Here is a 26,883-nt window from a genome sequence, read left to right as displayed (position 1 = left end):
GAGAAGACGCCGCCGACTAAGAAGAAAAACACCTCTTTCGACCGAAAAACATCTAAAGCAAACACATTCCACGGAACAAGAAATTAAAACACATGATATGGAAAGATCCAGTCAGGCTGAAAAAACATTTCCTCCGATATCATTAATAGCCATAAAATCAAAAAATTTACCTGAGCATACTTCCCCAAATAAAATACTGCCTTTCCCACCCTTACACCTCTTGGATGAAGATGAGGAGTCAGACGATGAAGGCCCCTTTGGTGTAGCTAGCAGCCTGTCCCAATTACAGGTAAAATGTCAGGATTATGGAGATGACGACTACGAAGAATATCAGTACTGTACTGCAGATGAACAAGCTGAACCATTCCTTGAAGAACATCAAGAACAGCTTATTCCAATGCCTGCTTCCCTAGTAAAAAAATTTACAGTATATGTTACAGGACTATTATCGTAGATTCCCACCGTCAACACCTGCCACACCTATAAGTCAGATGGCACAATCGGAACGCCTATTTCAAACCCCAGTGCCGGTACCAGATCATGTTCCAGCACTTCCAACACCACTTATCCCTACACAGGGAGAAGTACAACCAATGGAAGCAGACATAATATCATCTGGCGAATATGCAGAGAAAGGAGAAATAAAAGACACTGTAACTGAGCAAGATGAGTGGGACGGCTACCTTATTCCCACCCCATCTCCACCTATGGCGACACCGGTGGACTCCCCTGCAGAAGACATTGAGGGATTCCATAACCCTATGGATAGAGCAGGGAAAAGGTTTGAGCTGCCACTATTAACAAGGAAGGCAGACTGTTTCCTGTATGACTTCAAAGAACCCGTGAAGAAGTCAGTAAGAACGATTCCGATATTAGACTTTATATGGCAAGAAGGGCTCAAAGCCATGAAAAATCCAGCTACTGTATCTCCAGTAATCCCACGTCCTGATAAAAAATATAAAGCTCCTGAAAATCCCCCAGCTTGCCTTATCAGACAAACAAAACCAGATTCGTGGTATTGCAGACAGCACAACGGCGCTCAAAGAACCTCTCAGCACCAATCTCATTGCCCCCTTATAAAGAAGGCCGGAAGTTAGACAGCATTGGAAAGAGATTCTCAACAATGGCAGCCACTACTGTACAGGCAGCAAACTTGCTGGCTATTTTAGCTCGTTATGATCGCCAAGTGTGGTCGGACATGACCCCATACATAGACCTGTTGCCAGAGAACGAGAAATTAGAAGCATGCAAGCTCCTACAGGAAGGGGAGCGCGTCTCGGCAGAAATGATTGACTGTGCACTTGATGTAGCTGCCACCGGATTCAAACAGCTAGCAGGGCCAGCAGTGCTTCACAAACAGGGATGGCTGAAATCCACTTCCTTCCACCCAGAAATACAGACAAAAATCCTAGAAATACAGACAAAAATCCTAGACATGCCGTTTGACCGTGAATCTTTGTTTGGCAAGCATGTAGAAGATGTATTGCAATCTATAAAGACTGAGATCCAGGGGAAGAGGAAATTATTCCTTTTGAGCAGGCTACCAGCCTCATAGGCGCTATCAGCCTGGACAACCGCAGTACCGGCCTCAGTATTCACAGCAACAACAATACAGACAGCCTCCAGCAGGAGCATATAGACACGGATCCAGAGGCAATTTGCCAGCAAGAGGCAGAGATTCTAGGAAACAATGACAAGATAACAACACCATCTGCCTCACCAACATCTTGAGTCGGAGGGAGAATATCACATCATTTCCAACAATGGTCCATAATAACCTCGGACAAGTGGGTCCTAGGTATCATTTCAAAAGGACATTCCTTAGAATTTCTCCAAAAACCTCCATACACTCCACCATCAGGCCCACCTCCACCTCGCCTAAAGCAACTAATGAGAGAAATTTCCTAAATGTTAAGAAAGCGAGCGATAGAGATCATTCCAAAAACTCAAAAGAAAATGGGATTCTACTCTCTCTTTTTTTCTCATAAAAAACTCTCAGGAGATTGGCGTCTGATACTTGCTGCTACTGTTTGGCCTCATATCTGCTCCCAGAATCTTTACAAAGATGTTGGCTCCGGTAGCAGCACATCTCAGACAGCAGGGATTCCAAGTATTCCCATATTTAGACAATTGGCTCATGAAAGTTCCTACATTACAGCAAACGGCAGTGACCACAACCACCTGCCTATCACTATTAAAAAAATGGGGGCTTACAACAAATTACCACAAATCCCAATTAACACCAACCACAAGGATGAAGTTCTTGGGAGCCATCCTAGACACACTAGAGAACAAAGCCTATCCTTCCAAAGACAGACAAGAAAAAAAACAGCGGATGGCAAACAAACTGTCCAGAAAACAGTTGGTTTCAGTTCGGATCTACAAATCTTTCATGGCCATGATCTCCTCGTGCATCCTTCTAGTCCCAAACTGTTGGCTACATCTACGGCCACTGCAAGAGCAAATAGATATTCAATGGTGTCAGACACAAGGCTCATTCGAAGATCTCATTCAAATAACACCAGTTATGAGAACAGCGATAATCTGGTGGACTCAGCCCAAAATGTGTCCAAAGCATTGGGATATCTACAGATGATACCCAGTTTCATAATAACAATGGACGCATCATCATATGGCTGGGGAGCGCATCTCCAGGGCTTACAAATCAGCGGGAGAAGGTCAACAGTGGAGAAAAATCTGCACATCAATCAACTGGAAGTCAGAGCAGTTGACTTAGCGTTAAAGGCTTTCCTTCCCAAAATAACTCACTCAACAGTTCTCATAAGAATGGACAACGCCACCAGTATGTCCTACTTGAACAAGCAGGGAAGAAACCGCTGCTAGGCACTCTCCGCTCAAACTCAATAGATATGGATCTAGGCACTTCACCACCACATAACCATCAGGGCAGAATATATACCAGGGAGGTCCAATCTCCTGTCAGACTCCTTGAGCAGGACCATCATTCCTTATCACGAATGGGAGATAGACCAACAGATCCTGAACTTTCTATTCTGTCGCTGGGGCAAACCACATTTGGATCTGTTTGCAACGAAGGAGAACAAGAAATGCTCGTTCTTCACAAGCTGGCATCCCCAGAAAGGATCGTGGGGGAATGCCTTTTCGATACTCTGGTCATGGATATATGCCTACGCTTTTCCACCAATCCCATTGATCCCAAAAGTAATCAGCAAGAGGGAACCTTGCATAGTACTCCTCATAGTTCCTAGTTGGCCCAGACAGTTCTGGTTCACCAAACGTCTACTCCTCACAGAACAACCTCATCTCCAACTCAAACTAACACTGTCATTGTTGACAATGAACCAGGGCCAGACACAACATCCAGACCCAACATCACTGCACTTGTCAGCATAGAGCCTGAATACAATGAGTTCTCCTCGGTAATCATCCCATCAGAATGCAGAGACATTCTATCAAAGGCAAAAGCGGACGCAACAAACAGAACTTATACGTTCAAATGGAAACGGTCTGCCTTTGGTGTGTATCCTCTAACATCCACCCACTCCCAGCACAACCACATCAAATTCTCCCACATTTGCTACATCTAGCACAATCAGGTTTATCTCATTCCTCAGTTAAAGTGCACCTAGCGGTAATTTCTAGATTTCGGCGAACCAGTAATGCGGTGTCCTTATAGTCTGCTCGCATTATTAAACAATTCCTCAAAGGTCTCTTAGGACTTTTGCACCAGTCAGAGAACCTCCACGTGGTATCTTAACATAGTCCTAGCTCAACTTATGTGACCACCATTTGAGCCAATTCACAAAGTCTGATATCAAGTATCTCACATGGAAAACCGCTATACTACTAGCACTCACATCTGCGAAAAAAGTAAGCAACATACGTTTACCATTCCTGCAATTCACAGCAGAAAGCATTATTTTGAGGACAAACCCAAAATGTATTCCAAAAGTTCCATCGGAGTTTCTCCTAAGTGAACCTGTGGTTTTAAAAACCTTTTTTTACCGAATCCCCAGACGCCAGCTGAAAGATCTTTACACTCCTTAGATGTTAAACGATGTCTAAAATTCGACCTACAAAGAACGCATCACATAAGGAAATTAGACCAATTATTTTTAGCATACGGAGGCATTAGAAAAGGACTTGCAGTAAACAAACAAACCGTTTCCAGATGGATTGTTGCAACTATACAGTTCTGCCACACGCAAGCTAGACAACCCCTTCAGGGCAGAGTTACAGCCCACTCTACTAGAGCTGTAGCAACATTGACAGCTCTGTTTGCTGGGGTACCATTCACCATATCTGCAGAGCAGCAACATGGGCAAACAGGCATACCATCACAAAACATTATTTCCTGGACGAGAGTCATAAAACGAATGCAGCTGTTTTACAGGCAGTGCTACACCATCTCTTTGGACAAGGTAAGTCTATGTTTTTTCTTGTTTTCCCACCATCCACTATTTATCATTGTTATAATGGATATATGGTTACTTAGTATATTGCTTAATAATCTTATTTAAGCATGGGAATATATGAAAGATCCAATACCGGAGACGGAAATTAGTTACTTACCTGTAACTGTAGTTCTCCAGTATTGGCATCTTTCATAGATTCACATGCGACCCACCCTCCTCCCCTCAGAGGCTCCCATTACTCATAAACAGTTAATTTAAATTACACTAGTGCTTAAAAAAATCTGAGGGCTTCAGCCTCTGTTGGGAACGTTCTGTAGGGTGCTGTCATCTCATTAGTTAAAGTGAACTTTGTTTCTTTTTTAAAGAAAAGGATGTAGATAGGCTATTAAGATAACATGTTGATCCTATTGTAGCCTATGCTACTAAGATATAGGGATATAGTAGGAAATGAGTTACTTACCTGTAACTGTAGTTCTCCAGTATTGGTATCCTTCATAGATCCACATGCTTGAATATTCCTTGTCGTCGTGGTGGGAGTTGCACGGTACGTATATATATATATATACTGCTTTATTAATGTACCGTGCAGCTCCCACCACCACGACGAGGAATATTCAAGCATGTGGATCTATGAAGGATACCAATACTGGAGAACTACAGTTACAGGTAAGTAACTAATTTCCTTCCTGTTCCTCCAGCTTCTGCAGCTGCAAAAGGCATTTAATGTGTCCTTCAAGACACACCACCACCCTGATGAAGGCAGGATTCAGAATGTTCTCCCTTTACAGCAAGCAATCACTTCAGGCAAGTGTGTCCTGCAAATTGTCCTGTAGTGCTATGCCCTTCATATCCATTTCTTTCCACCACAGTGCACCATCCTCAGAGGAGCTGATGGAGAACCACCTATCTCCCTTTTACAGCAGGATATGCAGGCCCTTTTGGACAAAGGGGGCCATAGAGATGGCCCCAGCATCAGAAGTAGGAACTGGTTGTTACTCCTGCTGAAGAAGGATGGATGCCTTTGTCCTGTTTTAGACCTTTGCCCTCAATGCCTTTCAGTGGAAAGACAAATTCAGCATGCTCACGCTGTCCCAGGTCTTTTCCAGCCTCGACCTTGGAGACTCCATGGAGCTGTAGGACACTTATTTCCACATCCCCAGCCACCAGGCCTACAGGCACGATCTGTGCTTCACAGTGGGGCAAGAGCACTTTCAGTTTTCAGTGCTCCCTTTTGGCCTCGCTGGTGACCCTTGGTGTTCTTGAAAGTGATAGCGATGAACGCAGCACACCTTTGAAGGCTGGAGTTTCCAGACTTCCCCTACCTTGCAGTTTGGCTGTAAAAGATGGCCTTCTCCCAGGCATTTGTCAACTACTTCCAGATTACAACGAACCTCTTAGCATCGTTGGGGTTCACTATCAACTTGCCGAAGTCACACCTGGATCCTTTGCAGATGGTCCCTTTCATTGGGGATATTCTGGGCATGGTGCAGTTTCCTGCCTTCCCTCTGGAACGAAGAGTCCAAGGCCTTATGGTCTATGATCCCAGTGTTTGAGTATCAGTCCTGAATCACAGTAAGGATAGCTCTGACGGCACTGCGGTTATTGGCCTTCTACATCCTACAGGCTGAGCATGCCAGATAGCGCACACACGCTCTGCAGCAGGATTTGAAGTCTCAGTGGCCACAGCATCAGTTGGACCTGCCCGACTATGTCCAGATTTCAGAGGAGACTGCAAAAGACCTGCAATGGTGGCTGTTTGACTGCAGTTGGGTAAATAGCAGACCTCTCTTCTCACCCCACCCAACGTTAACAGTAGTAACGGATGCATTGCTTCTGGGTTGGGAAGGCCTTCTTAGAGAGGTGGAGATCATATGCACCTGGTCTCTGACTGAGGCCAAGCTCCATATCATCTTGTTGGAGCTGCTGGCTATCCATTTGGTGTTGTAAGGCTGCCTGCCATCCTTCAAAGGGAGGTTGATACAGATGCTCACAGACAGTACCACCACCATGTGGTACTACAACAAACAAGTCCGGGTGGGATTGTGGACCCTGTTTCAGGAGGGGCTACACCTCTGGATGTGGTTGGATTACCAGGGGATTTTCCTGGTGGCACTCTGCCTGGCATATTCTCTAAATGCCAGGGCAGACAAACTTGGCCACTGTCCCCTAGCAGATCACAAATGGCATCTATATCCAGACTCTGCACATAATGTCTTCCGTGAATGGGGAGAACCTGGATCGATGTGCTCACCACTGCCAAGAACATGCAATATCAGCATTTTTGTGCATTGGAGTGCCAAAGATGGCTCTTTCTCAGAGATGCATTCCACGAGAGAGGAGCTCAGTATTTGTGTATGCCTTCCCACTGCTATCTCTCCTGTCCCATTTTCTTAGGAAGATCAGGACCAACCGGGCCAAGTCATCTGAGTAGCACTGGATTGAGCAAGAAGAGTGTGGAACTCCTAGGCTTGAGTGTCTCTCCTCCGATATGGCTGCTGCAAGGGAAGGATCTTCCGTCTCAACAGCAGGCCAGGGTCTTTCACCCATGTCTGCGCGATCTTCATCTCCATGCTTGGAGATTGAGCGGCAGCAGTTGAGTCCATTTGACCTCCATCCCAAAGTCTTTGTTGTCATTACAGCAGACAGGCTTTCCTCCACAAAATCAATATACGTCTGCCACTGGGACGAGTTTGTGGTTTGGTGCAGTACTCCGCAGACTGACCCACTTCGAGCCAAAGTATTTAAACTGTACTTTGAGTACAGTTCTAGGTTATTTGTTGCCTCTTTCTGCTTTTCGCAGCTCCCAAGCCAATTTATTTAACTTATGTGTTGTGATGTCTTTTTGTTTTTTTAAAGGATTTGCAGCATATGTTTCTGCCTACACGTTTCGTCATGCCTCAGTTGGACATGAACGTAGTCTTCACATTCCTAATGTGTACTCCCTTTGAACCACTGCACAGCTGTCTTTTGTGGCTCTGCACACTCCTACGACAGTTCTCCTTATCACCGTAACATCGGCACGGTGGGTGAGTGAGCTACAAGCCCTCTCAGTCACCTGCCGTACACAACGTTCTTTACAGAGGAGCTGTTACTGAGAACCCAGGCCTCCCTTTCCCCAAAAGTGGTAACTTATTTCACGGTAGGCAAAACATTACCCTGCTGGAATTCTTCGCTCCACCTGACCCCTCTAAGGAGGAGGAGAGACTCCATCAGCTGGATCCCAAAACAGCTTTCAGCTTCTAAATTGATCGCTCCAGGGAACATTACGTGGATGATCAACTCTTTGTTGTCTCACTGGAGCGAAAAAGGGCAGAGCAATGCAGAAAAGGGTCATTTGTTTCTGGATCATTCTGTGCATCAAAATATATGATCTGGCACGCAGTGTTTGTGGATTATTCTGTGCATCAAAATATATGATCTGGCACGTGGTGTGTCTGTTCTGGACATTTGCCGGCTGCTGCAAAACACTAGTATCTGTACAACCAAGTCCGGTGAGAGGGGCACTTTGTCTGCTCGGCCCAGTAGGGAACGGCACTTTGCCAGCTCTGTCTAGCAGAACTTTTTAATCTGAGCCATTTCACAGACCCACCATCTGGGAGATACTGCTTTGGTATCTATTCAGAAAGTAAAGAATCAATGGTTAGAAGTGTCCACCAGAAGAACAAGTTACTTGCTTTCAGTAATGCTCTTTCTGGTGTATACTGTATCTCACCGCCGATTCCTCACCAACCCTTCCATCCTCCCTGTTCTGCGAACCGGACTCTTTTTCCACCTAGTAATTTCCCAGGCCTAGAGATCTGCACTGTAGTCAAAGCCAATTTTCTATTGGGCTCTGCATCTAGGGGTGTGGACAACCTAAAAAGCACCTGACGTCAGGGGGCCTGGGTGGTTCATATATGCTGCCCTGTACATCAACTCTGGTGTTGCACAACGTCAACCTGGAACCGACCGGCAGAGGAGGGGTACTGCTTGAAAATTGACATATCCTCTCTGATACATAAGTATAATAAAAAGGTGGGGAATATGTTGTTAGAGAGAGTATTTGCCAGAAAGAACATTACCTAACGTAAGTAATTTGTTCATTTTGCATAGCTCCCAGTTCTTATGCAGTGGCAGACCATTTCGAAATATAACCCATCCCCCATTTGTTGGAAAACTCCTTGACAAGTCAGTCACCAATCAACTATTGGAGCACATCAGCAAGAATGATCTATCTCAAGAAAATTGGGGGTTAAATTACACTGCAGCACCCAAACAGCTACACTTGCAAGTACTCAACACCACCACCTTCCTCAACAATAAAAATGACCCTGGGTCCTGCTTGACCTCTCTGGATCTTGAAACACTACTGACAGTCTATTATTGATCCAGACCTTGAAAACCTGCATTGGTTTCACTGGCAGTATTCTGCAGTGGTTCACATCCTACCTAATCAACGGGCAGCAACACATTCAAATAGGAAATACCATATCTAGGAGTCTCCCCACCACCTGTGCGGTCTGCGAGGCCTTCTGTCACCCATCATTGCCAAGCCTGATATGTACCTCTTGGGAGCCATCCTTCTAGACAGCAGCATCCAAATCCAGCAATATGCTGACGCCGAACACCATCTCAACATGTCTTCAACTGGTGAAGTAAAGAGACTAAAACCTGCCTTGAACGTATTCAAACCTGGATGTTTACAAACTACCTGATGCTACATCCCACTAAGACTGGATTCCTCCTTTTGCCAACCACTCTCTGATTCAGTCAATGCACTCTGGTTAAAGCCTTATTGGCTTCACACCCCAACTGACAGAACAGGGAAAATCTCTCAGATTCACCTCAACTTCTCACTCAAAGACTATATTTCCACGAATGCCAAAATAGTCAATTCTCAAATCTTTTTCCTCAAACGTGCAACCTTTTCTCTCGGGAGAAGACTGAAGAAAGACAGTTCAAACCCAAGTCTTCTTCCACCTCAATTGAGACATCACCCAGCTTAACAGGAATCCCGAGGCCTCCCTCACTCCCCTGAAAGCATCCTTTATGCAGCAATCTGGCTCCTCAAGGAGCTAATGAAATCCAACCCATCACCCTCACTCTAAAAGATTGCTTGCTTCGCTGCAAGCCCAGATTGTGATGATCTGCTACATCACCTACAAGGCCTTCAGCACAAAGACTCATATTTGCCTAGCTAACAAAGTAAAACTTTCTGGAGGTCTATGCAGACCTTCTCAGAACATCACCAACCCTCCTACAGTTCAGGGAGAAACTAAAAGCATTGCTCTCCGAGGAACGCTGCAGCAGCGAGACTGGCTTGTACCTCCCCTCTCACATCTCCCATCTATACCCACTGGCTGCAGTTGTGTGTTCAAGGTCTTTTCCTGGCCCAGGTTTGTCATGATTCATAATCTCCCTGCAGCATGGAGATGATCACGCAACATGATGTGCACAGTCTCTTTGTTGTTCATTGCAGGATTGGTTGTTCCCTACTGGCCTGTGGAAGTTCATGGCATGGTACTACAGTTGTCAAGGTCTTGTTGCAACAAGTAGACCGGCTACGATTCACACTGAGCTGGGGTTGGTTGAACCACTTCTGCATCCCAGAACTCCGCACATCAGGGGCTGATGGATGAAATTGCGTATGAATGTGCATGATTTACCATTCATATCAGGCATTCACCATGGATATGTCATGTAGGTTCAGCACAGCTCAGCGGAAGAGCATTCTGCTTCCATAACTTTTACAACGGGTCAAGGGTCAGAATGTACTAACATTGGCACGGATTCCCCATAGCTAAGTGCTTCACGCACACAGATACCGTAGTGGATGTTGCTGGTCTCTCATTTGCCTTGGGTTGGCTTGTTCCATTTACACAGATGTGCTTTCTGTCTGTGCGTCCGAGGATGTGAAGATCATGCACACCTCCGCACGTCTGACACTTGTGCATGCGAGAGCTGGGGGGAGCATCCTGGAGACATGCTGACCGGAGATGTGAAGGAGCTGCTGTGTGCACTGACCGACATGTTTATCATCATTGAGTGAACCCGATCCTTTGGCACTAACCGCACCCGAGAACAAAACAATAAGCATAAACTCGCATCATTGCATTCCTTGAAATCCAGAGGTGTCTGAAGGTGTTACTTGCTGTAACCTCACTACTGCGTCTTTACTGGTGATCCGCTGTCAGACCTGTGAAGGCAGTGAGGGCGCCTGGGCACGTCCCTGTGTGCGTGCAGTCGGACGTGCTTTGCACGTGTTTTGAACTCGCCCTTCGTGTTTTGCAAGTATTGACAGCCCCTTGGGGCTCGTTAGCACTTCTCGAACTGAAAAATGAAGCGCGTTTTTTCTGTCAATTATCAAAAACATTTAAACTCATTAACAGCAATATTTTGCACAGATTGTGGAGATTTGTCACGCATTGTAACCGAATAGTAACTGGGATTGAATATATTTTGAAAAGTCTTTCATTTTTTAGAGTTAAAACTGTCAAAGAAGTTCTGTTTTATGTCACTTCCGGTCTAAAGATCCCTTAGCGTGATACCGACATTGTCAGCATTTTCTAACTACAATAAAGTGCATTTTTGTAAATGGATGTGCCTCTACTTGGCATGTAATGCGACCTGCTGACCTTCACAGCGCTTTGCCTGTTGAGTGTGGATATTGAATCTCTGTTGCTTTAAGATGCGGAGTTCTCACTTCTGGTTTTCTTCTGAACAGTGAAAGGCAGAACAAACCTGAAAATTAATGAGAAGTACCTGTCTCCCGAGTGCTTTGGCTCCTCCCCCCTCAAGTGCGGCGGTAACGGGTCCAAGATGCCGTCCCCCAGCAGATCCAACTCCAGCCTGAGTCTGTACAGCAGCGCGTCCGCCCCCAGCAGCCCCCTGACGAAGAAGGTAATCCGTGGTGACCCCGCCGCGAGAGGAGGGGTGGGACCCAGCTGGAGCACTGGGCTGAGAAGAGGGGCTATTGTGTGTCTCGGCCACCACCGCACCCCCCTTCAGTGCATCTCTGTTGCACTGGATCTGTGAAGGGCAGCTGTGCGGGGGATACTCAGTGCCTAGCTGTAGGGAATCGGGTTATTAATTGAGGGGTGTAAGTACCCACCTTCAGTAAGAATCACAGTTCTTGTTAGGGTGAATCACTAAAGTCACTACATTAACCTGAGCTCAACCCCCTGGTAGCTATACCATAGACCCAACAGGCTTAGCTTAGAAGCAATGTGTAAAGTATTCATGAAGTACTAAAAAAATAATACATTTGAAATTAAAAGCAATAAAAAAATGAATAATCAAAATTACACTACAATGAAAAAAAACTAAGGGGAACCAGAGGCATGAATTTTTAAAGTTTTAAATTGAAATAGCGCCAAGAAGCACAAAGTGCCAATGATAGTCTATGGTTGTTGAACAGGACCAGGGCGCAGGTCATAGAACAGGACCAAGGTGCAATTTGATGCTGCCCGCAACAGAGCACGGGTCATATACACTAAACAGGTTAGTCATGGTTAAAGTTTTTAATCATCTGAGTTTAGTCCTTTAAGCAATTGACCACAGGAGTACACCTCTATAGCCCCCTCCCCCCCCATGTTCCCAGGCGAGCGCCTTTGGAGACTCAGAGAGTGGCAGGCACAGGCCTACAAGGAGAGTCCAGTCCATTTGTAGCTTTTTGCCCTTCTAGCTTGAACAGAGTGGCAAGCCTCCCCACCACCCCCCACTCCAGCACCAAAAACAAGGCTTCTGAGACTGTCACCATGGTCCCAGAGACGTTTCACACCCCTAATGGACATCGACTCCTAACAGTCTTTATCCTGCTCTATGCACGTTTTTCTATCTAATTGTGCGCACAGTGTTCATATCAGCTTCTCACTGGTTGACTCTAATGGGAGCCGATAACATGTGACAGGTTGGCACTGTGTGAGTTGGAAGGTCTGACCATTATCTGCATCAACCTTGAAGTCTAGCTCACTCACTATCACTTGCCTTCATCCTTGTACCTTTTTTAAATCACCTTCCCTCAAATCATATCAGCTTTCTGAACATGCACACTACTTTGTCAACTTTTTCAAGCAGTTTGTCATGTTATGTTAAAAAAACAAATCACATGTACGCTCAGAATTGCAGAGTATGGCAAATCACCCTTTTTAGGATGGCAAATTAATTAGTTAGTCTGTTCTTTTAATATCCAATAGTTTTTACGGTTCATTTTGCATCGCTGAGTATTTATTCCATAACCAAGATTACCTTGGAACATTGTAATATGTAATACCTACCTTCTATCCCCTCTGATACAGGTAATGAGTTCTGGTAAATAGAATCCTCCGGGTTTGGCAGCTGAAGACTTGTAGCAAATGCAGCTCTTTGGTCGAAGAGACTAATAGATTGAATATTGTTGTGTACTATACTTCTGCATGGATGTTGTCGGTAAAATATAATCCAGATATTAGTCCCATACTGTCTTTCAGATTCTTGCAATACTATGTAATTTAGATCAAGGGCCAGCATTTCTTTTCTTTGTCCCACTGCCTGCCCAAAGGAAATGCAGCTCTACTAGCACTTCTGTCGCTCGAACAGGAAAGGCTGCAATCTTGCCATGTTAAGGCCCCCTTCTTTCTGCTCCCAACAAAGTGTTTTTAAAAGTTTTACATCTGAAATATTTCCCTACTTTTAAGGGAAGCATCCACATATTAATTTACTCATCAGACCGTCCCTGAATTACTCTCCCAGCTTATACTCCATTTTTGGCTTACCTTTATATAGATGATGCACTTTCTTTACATTCTCCTTGGACCTCCCCACTTGCAGTGGAATGCCAGCCTTCTACTGCTTTTGGTCACCTTGCCAGAGCTCAGGCAATCCCAGTAGTGTTATCCATTATACAAAAACTATCCTCAGTGGCCTACAGTTTCCTAAAATGTTCCCTCCACTTTCATTTCATCTTCACTCTGTCCATAATCTGTACATTGTTGGCACTAATTTGCAGTGTCCTCCGAATTCCACTTGCACTCTCCACTGTAGGTTCATTCTTGTGACCCCCTTACACTGATAACTTTTAATCCTATTTTATTTGTTGAGCACAGGCTCTAGATGTTTGGTCCCACTCTACATTTTAACAAGGTCTATCTGGCTTTCTCTTTCAGTCTGTGTTGCGCAGGACACGCTCCGGAGATAGGTGCCACAGGTCAAGAAACTCCCTAGTTACAGATGGAGCCGACCTGAAGTTCACAGCTGCCGAGGACAGCAAAACCAAGACGGTATCCAGGAAGAACTCCTTGGCAGAGACCAGAGTGGGCACCATGACTGATCTGGAAATTGGTGGGCACTCTGCTTTCTCCTGAATCATTTTGAAATGTATAATTTGCTAATTTATCATTTTCAGTATTGTCGAACCGTTTCAAGAGGCTACCTGCTACTTCTGCGTTTCTCAGGTTTGTCATTTGCTTTAATGGACTCACCTAGAGACTTCAAGCTGCAGGTTGTTCATCTTGTAAATTTCCTCAGGTGTCAGACTGGATCTGGAGACCTTTGCTAGCAGTTCCCTTGCATGTCAACAGGTGGCACCGTGCAGCGCCCTGTCTGATCCCTCCGCCCTGCTTATGTTATTGGAGGCCCCCATATATGCACCACCTCTGACCATCAGTTCCTTTCTTTCCGTGCCTTGTGATGTGGATCTCAATCTTTCGAGTCCTGTCATTCTGACAGACTTGTTTACCTCTAAAACTTGTCAGTGTGCAGTGTGTATCCCCCTAAAACAACAAGGTTTAAACTATGTCATGACTGTCATTGTCAGATATTGGTGACAGACACAGCATGTTTCTCTGGTGCCTCGGCTCCAAATACGCCTCAGCCTTATGCAGCAGTTGCTCCAAAATGAACTGTAAGGTTGTCTTTGACTGTAAAGCGAAACTCACTGTTGCTGAACTAAATGATCTCTGGAATTCAAGGGCGCAGGCACACTCTTGCCCCTAAAGCCAATCCCTTCACCGATTGTCACTGCGGTCATGGAGTGCCGGTAAGCCTACGAAGTCTAAGAAACATAAGAAGTCCAGGCATGGGTCTCACTCGTACCACCACTCACACCACTTGAAGTCACGCAACAGCCCTGCACCTCTAGGATGCGGTGTCATTCATCCACATTGGAACAGATTCTAGAGCTTGTTCGGATGCACCGTGAACTCTCTGGTCCATCAGCGATGTCACAACAGCTCCAAGAGCCCTCTGGCACACCTTCGGGCCCCAACTCCTGACGCCTCTGGTTTGGGCATCGACACTGGCAAAGACATCGGAAACAGAACTTGATTGTCTTATCTAACTCGGAGACCCAACGACAATATGCCCAGTCAGACCATGATGATGGGGATAATAATGATGATCAAATCCAATATGACAAAGGTAGTATATTCGATGATCTTCACAATGCCAGTGGTCTGGATACAGGCCTCTCTCCTCCGAGCCATGCCATGGCAACAGAAGAATCACTCTCTTTTGCCTCAGTAATCAGAAGGGCAGCAGACGTTTTAGATCTTATTCTGCCTACCACTGAGGTGAAAACAAACATGCTTATTGAGGTACTCAGCCCTGCACAAACCAACCAAGAAGTACAATTTGATTAGGCCCTGATTGATGTCCTAGTGGGCACCTGGGTGAATCAGGATATTGCCTCAAGTGACTAGGCAGCACCAACCCATTCATGGAGATCCAGATTTTCACCTCCTCCATCCAGAGAGTTTGATGTTCCAGGTGTCCACTAGTCCCCTGAACCCCAGTTCTCTCTCAGGGGATCTCCATTGATAATCATGAACACTGAATAGTTCCACTCACATGCTAGGATCCTGGAACACTTCTTTATAATATATATTCTTAAGTGTAGATGTTCACCTGACTTCAGGAAGGCGATGATTAGCACTTAATTTATTAAAACATTCTGCAGCCTAAATTAGGCTTTATTGGCCAGTTACTTTAATTTACATTTAAAAAAGGTTCAATATCTTTAATTTACATTTAAAAAAGGTTCAATATATAATTTTTTTTTTAAAAACAGGAAAATTACCAAGAGCCGAGTAATTTGTCCTTATAAATCTCATTCACAAATCTTTTTAAAGGAAAATGGAGGAGGAAGAGGACAATGCAGAATTATAGGCTGCAGATATGAAAAGAGGTACTCTGTGCCTTTATGGGCTCACAGCACAGCAATATCCCATCATGCTTAGCAGGTGGAAGTTGCACCAGTTTTTATTTCCGGCTCCTGGTGACAGGATCTTGTAGTACTGAACTCTGCCTTTTTTGTTTTTTTTACTTCAAAAATCGTACTCAGACCTTTTGACAACACTATTACTCAATGATTTTGTTCTTTTACAGCATTTGTCTGTCATTTTCTGCCAAAATTATTTTTCTAGTCAAATGCCATCTTTTTTTGGCAAATGCCCTGCCTGTGCAAAGAAGGCCAAATCAGGTTGCCATGGTCTGTGTATTATCTGCCTTCCTGACAGTCACATTCCTGGCAGGTGTCAGCACTGCAAGACCTTTTCAAGGCATACACCGAGGGACAGGGAGAAGTTGCTCCTTCATGGAACTGAAGAGCAATGCAGACAGCATGAGGTGCAGTCTGAAGGTGGGACTTCACATGAGCGAGGAGAGGGTCAGCCCTCTACCAGGGCTCTTCAACTTATCACTGAGGACTCCAGGTGAGGGAGATCCAGTACGAGAAGAAATCAAAAACTACATCATTCACAGTCGGTGACCAGGACATTGAGATGAGGTACAGTGCCTACATGCTCGTGTCGAGGATACAACGTTCCAAGTAGAGTCACAGGAGGTCGACATTGAGGGATTCCACGATGTCAAGACACAGGAGACACTTGACATCGAGAAATCTGTTGACATCGAGACACAGTAGGCCCTTGCCGTCGAGGCATGCCAGATCTCCGGAATGGGTCAGGAAATCGAGACCAAGAAGTTTGCCATTAACTTTTAACTCATAATATTCCAGGGCATACTGGCCATTGTTGCTAGTCCTTATTCCGGGCTCTCTGCAGCCTTCTCCACCACCTCCACCAGCTCCCTCAGCGCCTACACCACGTTCTTCGCCTCCACCTCTTCCTCAGACACACGCACCTTTGGGAGCTCCTTCACAGGAGAGGCCTCTAGCTTCCCCATGGAGATCAAGTTCTCCTCTGTCCAAGTCCAGCTCTTGCCATAGGTCATGAACAATAGCGACTTCCAGACATTCCCTTCACTCTCGGCACTCATCTATGAACAGACATAGATATCATCTTAGGCCCAGATCCAGAGGGAGGTCTTTTTAGTTTACTGCTTCCTCCTGCACTGGAAGATACTCACCAACACTGACTGATTCTCCTCAGCCAAGTGTCTCACCAGTTGATGACATCAACAAGTTTCAAGAGGTGTTTGTACGAAGCACTACAAAACTGAATATTTCATTGCCTTTCCATCAATGGCTACATCTGTGATATTTGAGAGTCTTCACCTACGTTCAGCTTTAAGAGCCCTTCTATCTCCAGACCCAGGTTTGTTAGAACCAGCCATGGAACTTTTCCATGCATAGGTTTCAGCCAAAGAAGCTTGGCTAGACTTCAGAATAACTATAAGCCTCTGGAGCAGGACCTCTTGGTCCTAGGGTCATACCCTCCTCCTGACTCAGTTGTGATTTTGGTTGCAAAGAAAGTTCACACAACTAATCCTTCCTCCACGGTTCCACCAAACAAGGAAAGCAGGAATCTCGACTTAGTGGAGCTCAAGGTATGCGGCACAGCTCCCACAAACATGAAAATGGCGAGTGCATCTGCCCTTCTCGGTAGGTATGATAGATCCTTATGGGACTCCATACAGCAATTTGTAGATGACCTCCGACAGACTGCAGAGAGTACTTCATAGAAATCACGATGGTTTCTAATCAAGTGATCACTGCTGCTGCTGATTCATCTTTGCTAGCAGCCCCTGGTTACTGCCACGGGTTTGGTCTCAGGCAACATTATTGGCTTAGTCTCATGACTCTCAAGCAGGAATCTCAGCAGAGGATACTTAACCTTCCTTTCTCTGGTAACACTCTGTTTGATAGTCATACAGATGATGAGATGGCATGCATGCAGAGCGACATGGAGACCTTGAAGGTGGTTGGTCTGGAAAAATATAAGAAGCAAAGAAAGCATCCTTACAAACCTTATGAGAGGCATTTTTATCCACAGAGGGCTCAGGCCCCTCAATGGTTGCCAGGACACCACCAACAGCTGCAGCAAAGGTCTTCCCAGCAACATCAAAGGTATCAACTAAAGGGAATAGGCAGCCACTAATCTGCCCAAGCAGGAAAGCCTCCTACATGCTCCAAACAATGAGCCTCTGCTTCCCCTTCTTCCATTACCCACTCCGGTAGAAGAAAGTATTTCAGAATATCTAAGAGTGGAAATCTATCACAAACTATGCCTAGGTTCTGCATATTGTACAGAATTGTTACTGTCTCAGATCTCTAGACCTTCACCAAATATTCCACCAAAATCATCCAAACAACATCTACAGATGCTGAGATCAGAAGTGAATATCTTTCTGCAGATGCATGTGGTGGAGCTCGTACCTCTCAACCAACGTGCCAAATTTGACTTACAATTCACTTCTATTAAGGTCCATTTGGTAACTATTGCTGCCTATAGTAAATGTCCTTCACAAACCCCTTTTTCAAAAGCAGCACTTAATAAAGACTTCATAGAGGGTATCAAGACCGGTTTCCCTCCAATACGCCGTCCTTACCCTTCTTGAGAATTGAACATAGTGCTCTCACGTCTTACTGCACCACCTTTCAAAACCCATTCATAAAGCCTCATTACAACACCTTTCTTAGAAATCGACTTTCTTAGTTGCTATCACATCAGTACATAGAGCCAGTGAGATTCAAGCTCTATGTTCTCATGAACATTATACAGTATTCCATAGCAGTGAGGTGGTTATACGAACTCATCCAAAAGTCTTACCCAAAGTTGTTTTGTATTTTCAGATTAATCAAGCAATTACTTTATCTACTTTCTTATAGTATCCTTCCACTTCAGCACAGAGAATTCTCCACACTTTAGATATTAGATGGAGATTAAAATGTTATCTACACAAAAATAAGCATACACAGGTCTGATTCATTGTTTATAAACTATGGCCCTATACATGCAGGTTTCACTACGTCTAAACAATCTATATCCAGGTGGATAGTTTCTTGCATCGTGTTATGCTACCAGAAAGCAAATAAAGCTTTGTCCAGTAGACCAAAAGCACATTCCACTAGAGGGAAATAAGCTACAGCTGCTTTGATGAGGAATATTCCTGTAGCTGAAATTTGCAAAGCAGCTATGCAAAATCAGTTTATATTTTTACGAGACACTATTGTTTGGACTCAGGTGGTAGAACAGATGCTCAAGTAGGACAGGCTTCCCTGAGGAATCTTTTTGCTTAGCTATTTCCATGGATCGTTTTTTTTCCTCTTCCCCCGCATTTTGTAAGGATGAGCTTGCTACTCTATTAATTTCTTATGATTATAAGTGGAAATCCCCAGAGAGAGAGGGAATGGTTTCTTAACTGTAATCCTAGTTCGTTCTCAGGGGAATCTCCTTTGAAAGCGTTAGCAACCCACGCTCCTCTCCAGTGGGAGAGGCAGAGAGTCTTCAGAAAGTACTTACAATTCAAAGTAGCTGGTCGCCATTAGCAAGTCAGGGTCCCACATTTCTACGTGAAATCGGCTCATGCATTTTCATTAAATGCATGGCCACGATGGCAGCGTACCTCAGAAGGCAGGTCCATCAAATTTTCCTTTACTTGGACGACTGGCTTACAAAGGCCAACGGCCTCATTATGCTGCCAGCCTGCAACCTGGTGATCCCGTGTTTCTAATTCACCAGGGCAGCGCTGCCCTGGGGATTACGAGTCCCCATCCACCAGCCTGTCCATGGTGGTTCCCACCACCATGGAAAATCTGGCGGAAGAAAGGTGTCGGGGGCCTCTGGGAGCCCCTGCACTGCCCCTGCACTTGGCATGAGCAGCGCAGGGGCCCTTATGCGCTGCCCTGTCACGCATTCCACTGCCCGAACTACGGGCAGTGGAATGCGCGATGGGGGCTGCTGCACCCGCCGCACCGCCACATTGCAGCCGGCTCCATTTTGAGGCCCCATAATGAGGCCCCAAGTCTTTACAAGGGGGTAAAAAGTCTACCAAAGTTTGTATTCAACTTTTCAACACCATAGGTTTAATCAACAAGAGGGACAACTTTTATTGACTCCAAGAGAAACACTTTTTAGGATCAATTCTAGACACGAAAAAGAAAGGTAGTAAAAATGTGTACTTTAGCTCACAACCTCAAAGAAGAGAGTCAGTTTCAGGATGCAGGTACAAATCCCATTCCTCCATCAAAGTTCGCCCAGCAGCAATTTCTCATTTCTGAAGAACAAATTACAAGTCTTTATTATGGTCACAAAGAATTATAAAATAATTTGTTAAAGGACTTTTCAGGGCTTTTCCTCCAGTTAGAAAGCCTTCCACTTTATGGTAACTGAGTACTATTTTAGCATACATTAGTGGATATTAAATACTTAACCTGAAAAACAGCCAAACTCCTTGCACTCACTTTTCAAGTTATGGATGTCAGGGTCATACTAAGGTCAAATTATCACTTTATACGAAAGATTCCAAAAGATTTTCATGTAAGTGAATCAGTGGTGTTTAAGTCTTTTTTGGAAGATCCTAATGATAGTGCAGAAATAACACTTCATACTCTGGATTTATGCCACTGCATCAAATTATATATTAAAAGAACAAAATAGTAGAAAGTTGGATCACCTTCTAATAACATATGTGCCCCAAGAAAGGGATATGCTGTCACCAAGCAGGTGATAACAAGATGGATTTCTGCAACCATGGTCTTCTGCATTTAACAGGAGGATGACCCGCCTACAAGGACCTTAAGAGCTCACTCCACAAGGTCAATGCCAACTTCTACTCATTATTTCCAAGTGCCCTTGCCGCAAATTTGCACTTTCTCAATATGGCAGCAACAATAACATTCATGGTGGGGACCATGCTGCGTTAATCCCATCAGCATGTCCGAGCTCTTATCATGGGAGACATTAATGCCATATGACGGGTTCTTTGGGAACCGCACTCACAGCTCAACATTTTAATGAGTTTTATACGGTGACCGTGCCATACGTTGCCACCGTGTGGTCTCACAGAAAATATTCATGGTAATGTAGAGTACTTCTGACGTTCCATTATTTCACACTACTAGCAGTATGTTAAGAAGTCATTACTTACTGGCACTGCCTTTGAATTAATCTGAGGCGTGAGGCCTGCTGCTGCACTCGTTATGCGTCCGACATGCTTCTTGCTTCTTCCATCGTATGCTTGGGTGGAGAAAAGTAGGGAGACAGTCTACATTGTTCCAACTCAGGAGAGTCTCGACACTTGACTTGCCAATTCAACGCCAAGGGAGTGACAGGCTAATTTTATTTTGAAAGTGGTGAGCAGTCATTGGTAACCCACTAGTGCTGTACTCCTATGATTGATGGACCTGTCACCAGGCTGTTATGCTGAGACAGGGATCCAGGCAGTGTCTGGCAGTGTGTGCGCCTCATGATAAGGCGGGCGGCATTGTATTTTTAAAAGTTTACGCACAAGAGAGAACAAGCGATGAGCTAGAATGGTTCTAATAACATTCTTAATGTGGGGATAAACAAAGAAATTTCAGGGTTTTGTTGTCATTATGCGATTCTAAAATGAGAGGCGATCACCGTTTGACTTGGCAGGTATTTCATAGACCAGGACCTGACAAATAAGTGCTGCTAAGCACTGGAAAGCACCTGCACAAATTAAGCACTGAATATGTGGGTAAAAGTCTCTATCAGAAACAACAAATTTCTTACCTTTGGTAATGCCTATACTCGTAGAAACTCTAACTGTAGCTTCCTCACTCACCCTCCCATCTTTTCTGTGGAATGTTCTTATTCAGTCCAATAATAAGATCTAAAATTTTAAAGTGTGCCTACTGCCATATTCTGAGTTCATTGGCCCTGTATCCAACGGCGCAGTCACACACTAGAATGAAACAGACACTAGCGTGCGGAAGTGACGCATAAATGGGGGCCCAACGTCACATTCTGGGGAGATGGATCTGATTTGGAGTTTTCTACCACACCTACCGACAGGTGAGGGAATTGCTAGCAAAAGTTTCCAATTCCACTCTGGTGCCTGAGGAAATTCACAAGGTGAGGAATCTGCAGTTAGGCGAAGTCTCTACCGGAAAACGCATCACCAAGGGTAAGTAACTTGTTATTTTAGACCCTCACTGTATTGTGGGTATTGTGCTTCCATATTCATTATTAGTCAGGCGCATCTGAAGTGTTATGCACTATAACTTTGTAACATGGGTTGTGCCAGGGCAAGTTGTGGGATGTGCTCCAATGTCGTTTGACTTCAGGAGAAAGAGCGAGAGGCATGGTGCCCCCCTTGCTCCTTTTCAGGAGTATGTGAGTGGCGGGAAGGGGCTGAGTCCCACGTGGATTTTCTGTGAGGGGTTTTCTCAATTTACCTGAAGACTTAGAGTGCGAAGACAACCAACGTCGAGAACGACTTCTGGAACAGGACCGGGACAGACCCCTTGACTTTGACTGGTCTCATGGTGGCGTCTTCTGGTGCTTGGCGACAGACCTTTGCCTCACAGTCCCAAATGACTGCCGGGTTCTTCAGTGCACAGCCACTGCAGGCAAATCTGATGAAGATCTGTCTCAGATATTTGTTTGCGACAGTCCTTACAGGATTCGTCATTTTGGGAGGTGACATTTCCTTTGGACACTAGAAGATTTGGGGTGAACAGCTGTCTCAAAGAGTCAAGAGGTGGCTCCTTATCTGTGTCTGATGGCATGGAAATAAAGGAACTGATGTCAGTGCATTGTAGTGGCATCCATATATATATTTTTCCAGAGCAGATTGGCATCAGTGCGGCGCTGCACAGCACCTCCTACCGGTGTACAGCGGTACTGCTCAAAACTTTCTTTATACCTAACCATAACGTCATTTTAACCTTTGTTTTTTTTCCAGTAAATATATAGCAAATAGCTCAGAAAATTGGAGAAGAAAACTGCCAGTAAATATATATATTCATACAGCAACACCAAATACTCCAATGTTTGTTAGTGGTTAAAAAGGGTCTAAAATATTTATCTGTGCGAGTCTATGTTGTGACACTATACTAAGTTGCCACATCCACTTTAATCTCTCAGTGAATAATATAACTATTTATGAAGGGACTCTTTCAAGTGTATCCATCTGTGGTGAGAGCTAAATACTGTCTTGAGTCAAGTGATATTGCTCCCTTTGAACGGATCCACAAATCACATCTCAAGTTCATGTCCTGGTAGCAGCCTGTTTCCAAGCACTTGCATCAGCAAGAAAGGTAGGAGAGATTCACAAGAGAGAAGGTCACCCTGAGGACCAGCCCTACATTTATACCCAAGGATCCTACTGACTTTCCTACTAATTTCCTTTAAGTGGTGACACATTTCCAGCTTCTCATCCAGGATTGTCTGGTCAAGATGCCAGTCTTTCCTTCACTCGCAAGAGGAGGATAGTCCTAGACATCCGGTAATTATTTATCAGGCATCTGGAAGGTCGAAGTGTCTTGGATGTGATCGCTCTGATAAAGTTCCCAACGTGAGAGTAAATGTGAGCCAGAAGATTACCCGCCATATTTATGAATGTTAGTGGTTGAGGTTATCTGGGCTGTTCATCGTGAGGTGTCTGGCTCCAAATGCGGTTTTACCATCTGATATGCTCGGTGTTTCTTTACTTCGTACCATGGAACGGTTATTTGGTGAAACGTTTCATGAGATCCTGGTGGTGCAATATTTTTTTAATGTTTCATTGAAAAGATTTCTTACTGCACCTTACTGCTCAGTGGGAACTTAGCTTGGTATTGCCTCTTCTGATGGCTCCATCTTTTGTACACTTGAACAGTTGTGATGCTGGACCTTCCCTTCAAAACTGTTTTTTAGGTCACAATAACAAATTAGAAGGGTGAGTTCCTGTCCTCATCAGTGCAGTGGAAGCTAAAGCAGTCATTCTTTCTTATGGTGGTAACACAATTCCATCAAACCCAAAGGATAATGGAAGGAATGCTTGAAAATAGTCTAAACCAATAGCAACCTCTGCATTCCAACTCATTATTTTGTGGCCACTCGATAAGGCAGGCTTCAGCTTAGAATGACAAATCATCACCGACCCTGCTACTCAGGGGAACAGTCTATCCCAAGCTGCCAGGTGAGACCCCCTCTAGAAGGGAATTCACACAAGCCCAGACAAGTTTCAGCCTTGCTTGGCCTCCTAAGTAACGAATATCTTGAATCCTGTGCACAGCGAGCTATGGACCCACATTGAGGCATAGAATCGGCCACATAGGGTGTTATGAAATTCCATCTTAAGTAGTCAGTTCCATTATCGGCTATGTTTAAACCTCCATATTCGCAGCGTTGGTTACAGGTAAAATGTTTCCAGCAACAGGAAGTTACGTTTCATATGTAGAAGTGTTATTAATGGTATGGTTGTAATGAAGCAGAGTAGGTGTTGGCCACCGACCCTCTTCAGGTTGCCAGCCAAGAGGACAGCATGAAGGATTTGTTTTACATTAAGTGAGGGGCAGAGTGAGCACTGCTTGTTTTTTTGTGGGGGGCCTTTGCAAGAGGCCTGCACAGCAGCAGTTTTATGTTCTCTCTGCTTGATCCAGATGCCAGAGCTAAAGAATTGTTTGGAAGATCAGTGATACATTTGCAGGTAGGTTGGCTTCTTTTTGCTTCTTCAAAATTAGCTTGGTATTGCTACTTAAACATCAAAGATAAAGATAAAAAATCTGCAGAGATAATAGCACCTATTAGAAGAAAAGGTTACATACTTTCCGTAACAATGAGTCTTTTGGAAGCTCTGATCCTTCTCTAGGTTCATTGTCACAGGCTCACTTACCTTTGTACTGCTCATGTTTCTAATGCCTACTGCACTGAAGAATTCAGGGAACTGACAGGCCTCGGAAAGTGATGTCATTTGTGTGCTTGATATCTGCTTGTCTGGTCAGCATTGCATAAAATCACTGCAACACTTGGGATATAAGTTAAAATTGTTTCACCAGCATTGTATCAATCATATATTTACATGCTTGAATCATCTCCATTGTCGAGCTGGGAGCCGCACAGTAACATTACCATAGCAGTATAATGGTAAACATAGCCACAGAAGTTGCTTAAGTAGCCTACTCACCTCATTGAATAGGAACCAAACTCCAAACGATGAGGTTAAAAGCACAGTGAAGACCACATCCCCTAGAATCCACCATTGCTCAGATTTCCAATGCACATGGTATGTGAAGAGAGTAATTTGAGCTGTACTCTTATCTCTACAGTTAGATGTATTTTGGGCCTTATAATGTTAATGTCCATCCCTTACTCAAGGAGACTCTGTTTTGGAGACTTGCTTCATGTTTAGTTTGAGTTAGGTCTGGATCACCTAAAAACGAAAAGAAAAAAGGATTTTTTCAGAACTTGTGGATCCTGTGCGGAAAAGACAGATCATCCCCCAAGGGATGCATTTACTGCTTATAGCGAGCTCATAGAGCTAAACACTGCAAGATCTGTAGGAATTTTTCCACAAAAACCCAGAGAAGGACAGTTGCTCTGGTGGCTTTAGAAGTCCAAGGTGATAGGACAAAATTTCCTAAGGTGAAGACTCTCATACCCCATCAAATTCACCTAAGAAGACCCCAAAAATGGTTCATTCTGAACATAAAGCAGCATCTGAAACCATTTCTAATTTGGAAGAAACATCAAATGAGTCATCTTGCAAACAGCTCAGAAAATTGGAGAAGAAAACTGCCAGACACCACGGTCCATCTCATTCAGCACCTCATGAGGCAAAAAAGGTACACCACCTGTCAGTGCCTTCTATGCCAAGAGCATCATCTTCTCCATTTATACCTCATTCCCCACAGTCAGAGAGAAAGAAACTGCCTTCCTGTATCGTAGGATCTTCATTGGTAGTCATAAAAGTTTGCATGATCTACTGCCTGTGTGGACCCAAAGCACTGTACCATAGATAAGTTTTTCATAGAATATAATGCAGGGTGTCAAGAACCAGTTTGTCCTTGGGATAAAACAGCATCTTGTGACAGTCTATCAAAAGTGGGATTTTTTCTGGAAACCAAACTGGTTCATCTCGGCAACATTTTAAAACTACATTTTAGCATCTCAGGTGCAAAGACAGATTGAAAATGTGAACACATTAAGAAAAATGTAACTTGATAGCGCTCTAATGTAATCAGAGTGAAAAGAGTTCTTCCCCTTTAAGAACTCCAGGTGATCCCCCTACTCATCATGACTTGTCCTGGCAGTTTGCCTCATCTGAGTGCATGTGTGAGGTTTTGCTTTTCAATTTTTGCTTCAAAAATCAAGTCTTTGAGCCCAACTGTCCAATTTTTTAACAACTGTCGTGTGAGATTTGTTTCCCCACATTTAGAGAATTTTTCCTCTCAAAATGCCTTTGTTTGACAAGTGTCTGTTGCAGAACAAAACCAGTTATAGACACTCACAAGCTCTGTGTAGTGTATCTTCATCCATCTCTCAATGTGAAAGACTGCAATATCTGCCAAAAGATGTGCAGAAGGCATGGAGGGCATTAGACTTTGAGGAATGCTTCAAAGTATGAAGACTAAATAGAGGAAGAAGAGGAAGCGGCTGCAAGGCACAACCTCTCAAAGCATTTATACCAAAAAACATTGCACTCTGATAAGAAAGCAAACATGTTCACAATCGACATTGTCGCTCCAGACATCATTCAAAATCAATGCCAAGACTGTTACCCTCAAGGACGAGAGCCGCAGCCCCAGCGTGCTTGCTGTCTAAGATGGGTTCTTCCCACTGCAGGCATAGAGACAAAGATCATCGGTCTCCACGACATACCACTTTTTTGACATCTAAGACAACTGTGTCAGAGACATGACGATTAACATCATTGTCAAAGCACCATCCTCAATCCCCGTTGCCATCACGTCATCATGGAAGAACTATCGTATCAATGCTGTCGAAGCATCACCATTCGATAGCAACAATGCTGGAGTCACTCTCAAAACTTTGACTCTCACTGTCAAAATTACCATCCACTATTTCGATGAAATGACATTGAGGGGATTCAGCAGAGATCACAGTGGGTTCTCATTCGAGAGCAGTGAGATCACGATTCCCCAGAATAGTTGCCATCTATAGTGTGTTTTTCTCTTTCATCTAGGCAATCTTCTGTAGGCGCTCCGATGGCAGGTTTGCCACCATCTCCATCCTCATCTCTGATGAGAAACCCAAGTTCTGGTGTACACACTGGCATAACAATAGCCCCCCTCATCCCCCATGCTGCGGGTGGGGTGCTCGAGCTCCAGGGGGTCCCTACAGCACAGTGCACTGTGCACGGGTGGCAGGCCCTGGTCTGA

General features: G+C 44.5%; 1 protein-coding gene across 3 annotated transcripts in view; it reads left to right on the top strand.

Moving 5' to 3' along the window:
• Positions 1 to 26,883, top strand: part of LOC138282926 (microtubule-actin cross-linking factor 1, isoforms 6/7-like) — a 533,430-nt gene that overhangs the window by 500,720 nt on the left and 5,827 nt on the right. For all 3 annotated transcript variants that reach the window (XM_069220983.1, XM_069220984.1, XM_069220985.1), the window contains exons 38-39: positions 11,101 to 11,276; positions 13,520 to 13,694. In XM_069220983.1, coding sequence (XP_069077084.1) covers positions 11,101 to 11,276; positions 13,520 to 13,694 — 351 coding nt within the window. The remainder of the gene's footprint in view (positions 1 to 11,100; positions 11,277 to 13,519; positions 13,695 to 26,883) is intronic.

Source organism: Pleurodeles waltl, chromosome 2_2 (genome assembly GCF_031143425.1).
Source record: "Pleurodeles waltl isolate 20211129_DDA chromosome 2_2, aPleWal1.hap1.20221129, whole genome shotgun sequence".
Lineage (NCBI taxonomy): Eukaryota > Metazoa > Chordata > Amphibia > Caudata > Salamandridae > Pleurodeles > Pleurodeles waltl.
Note: the sequence above shows the minus strand (reverse complement) of the source record. Positions and strands in the feature narration are given on the sequence as shown.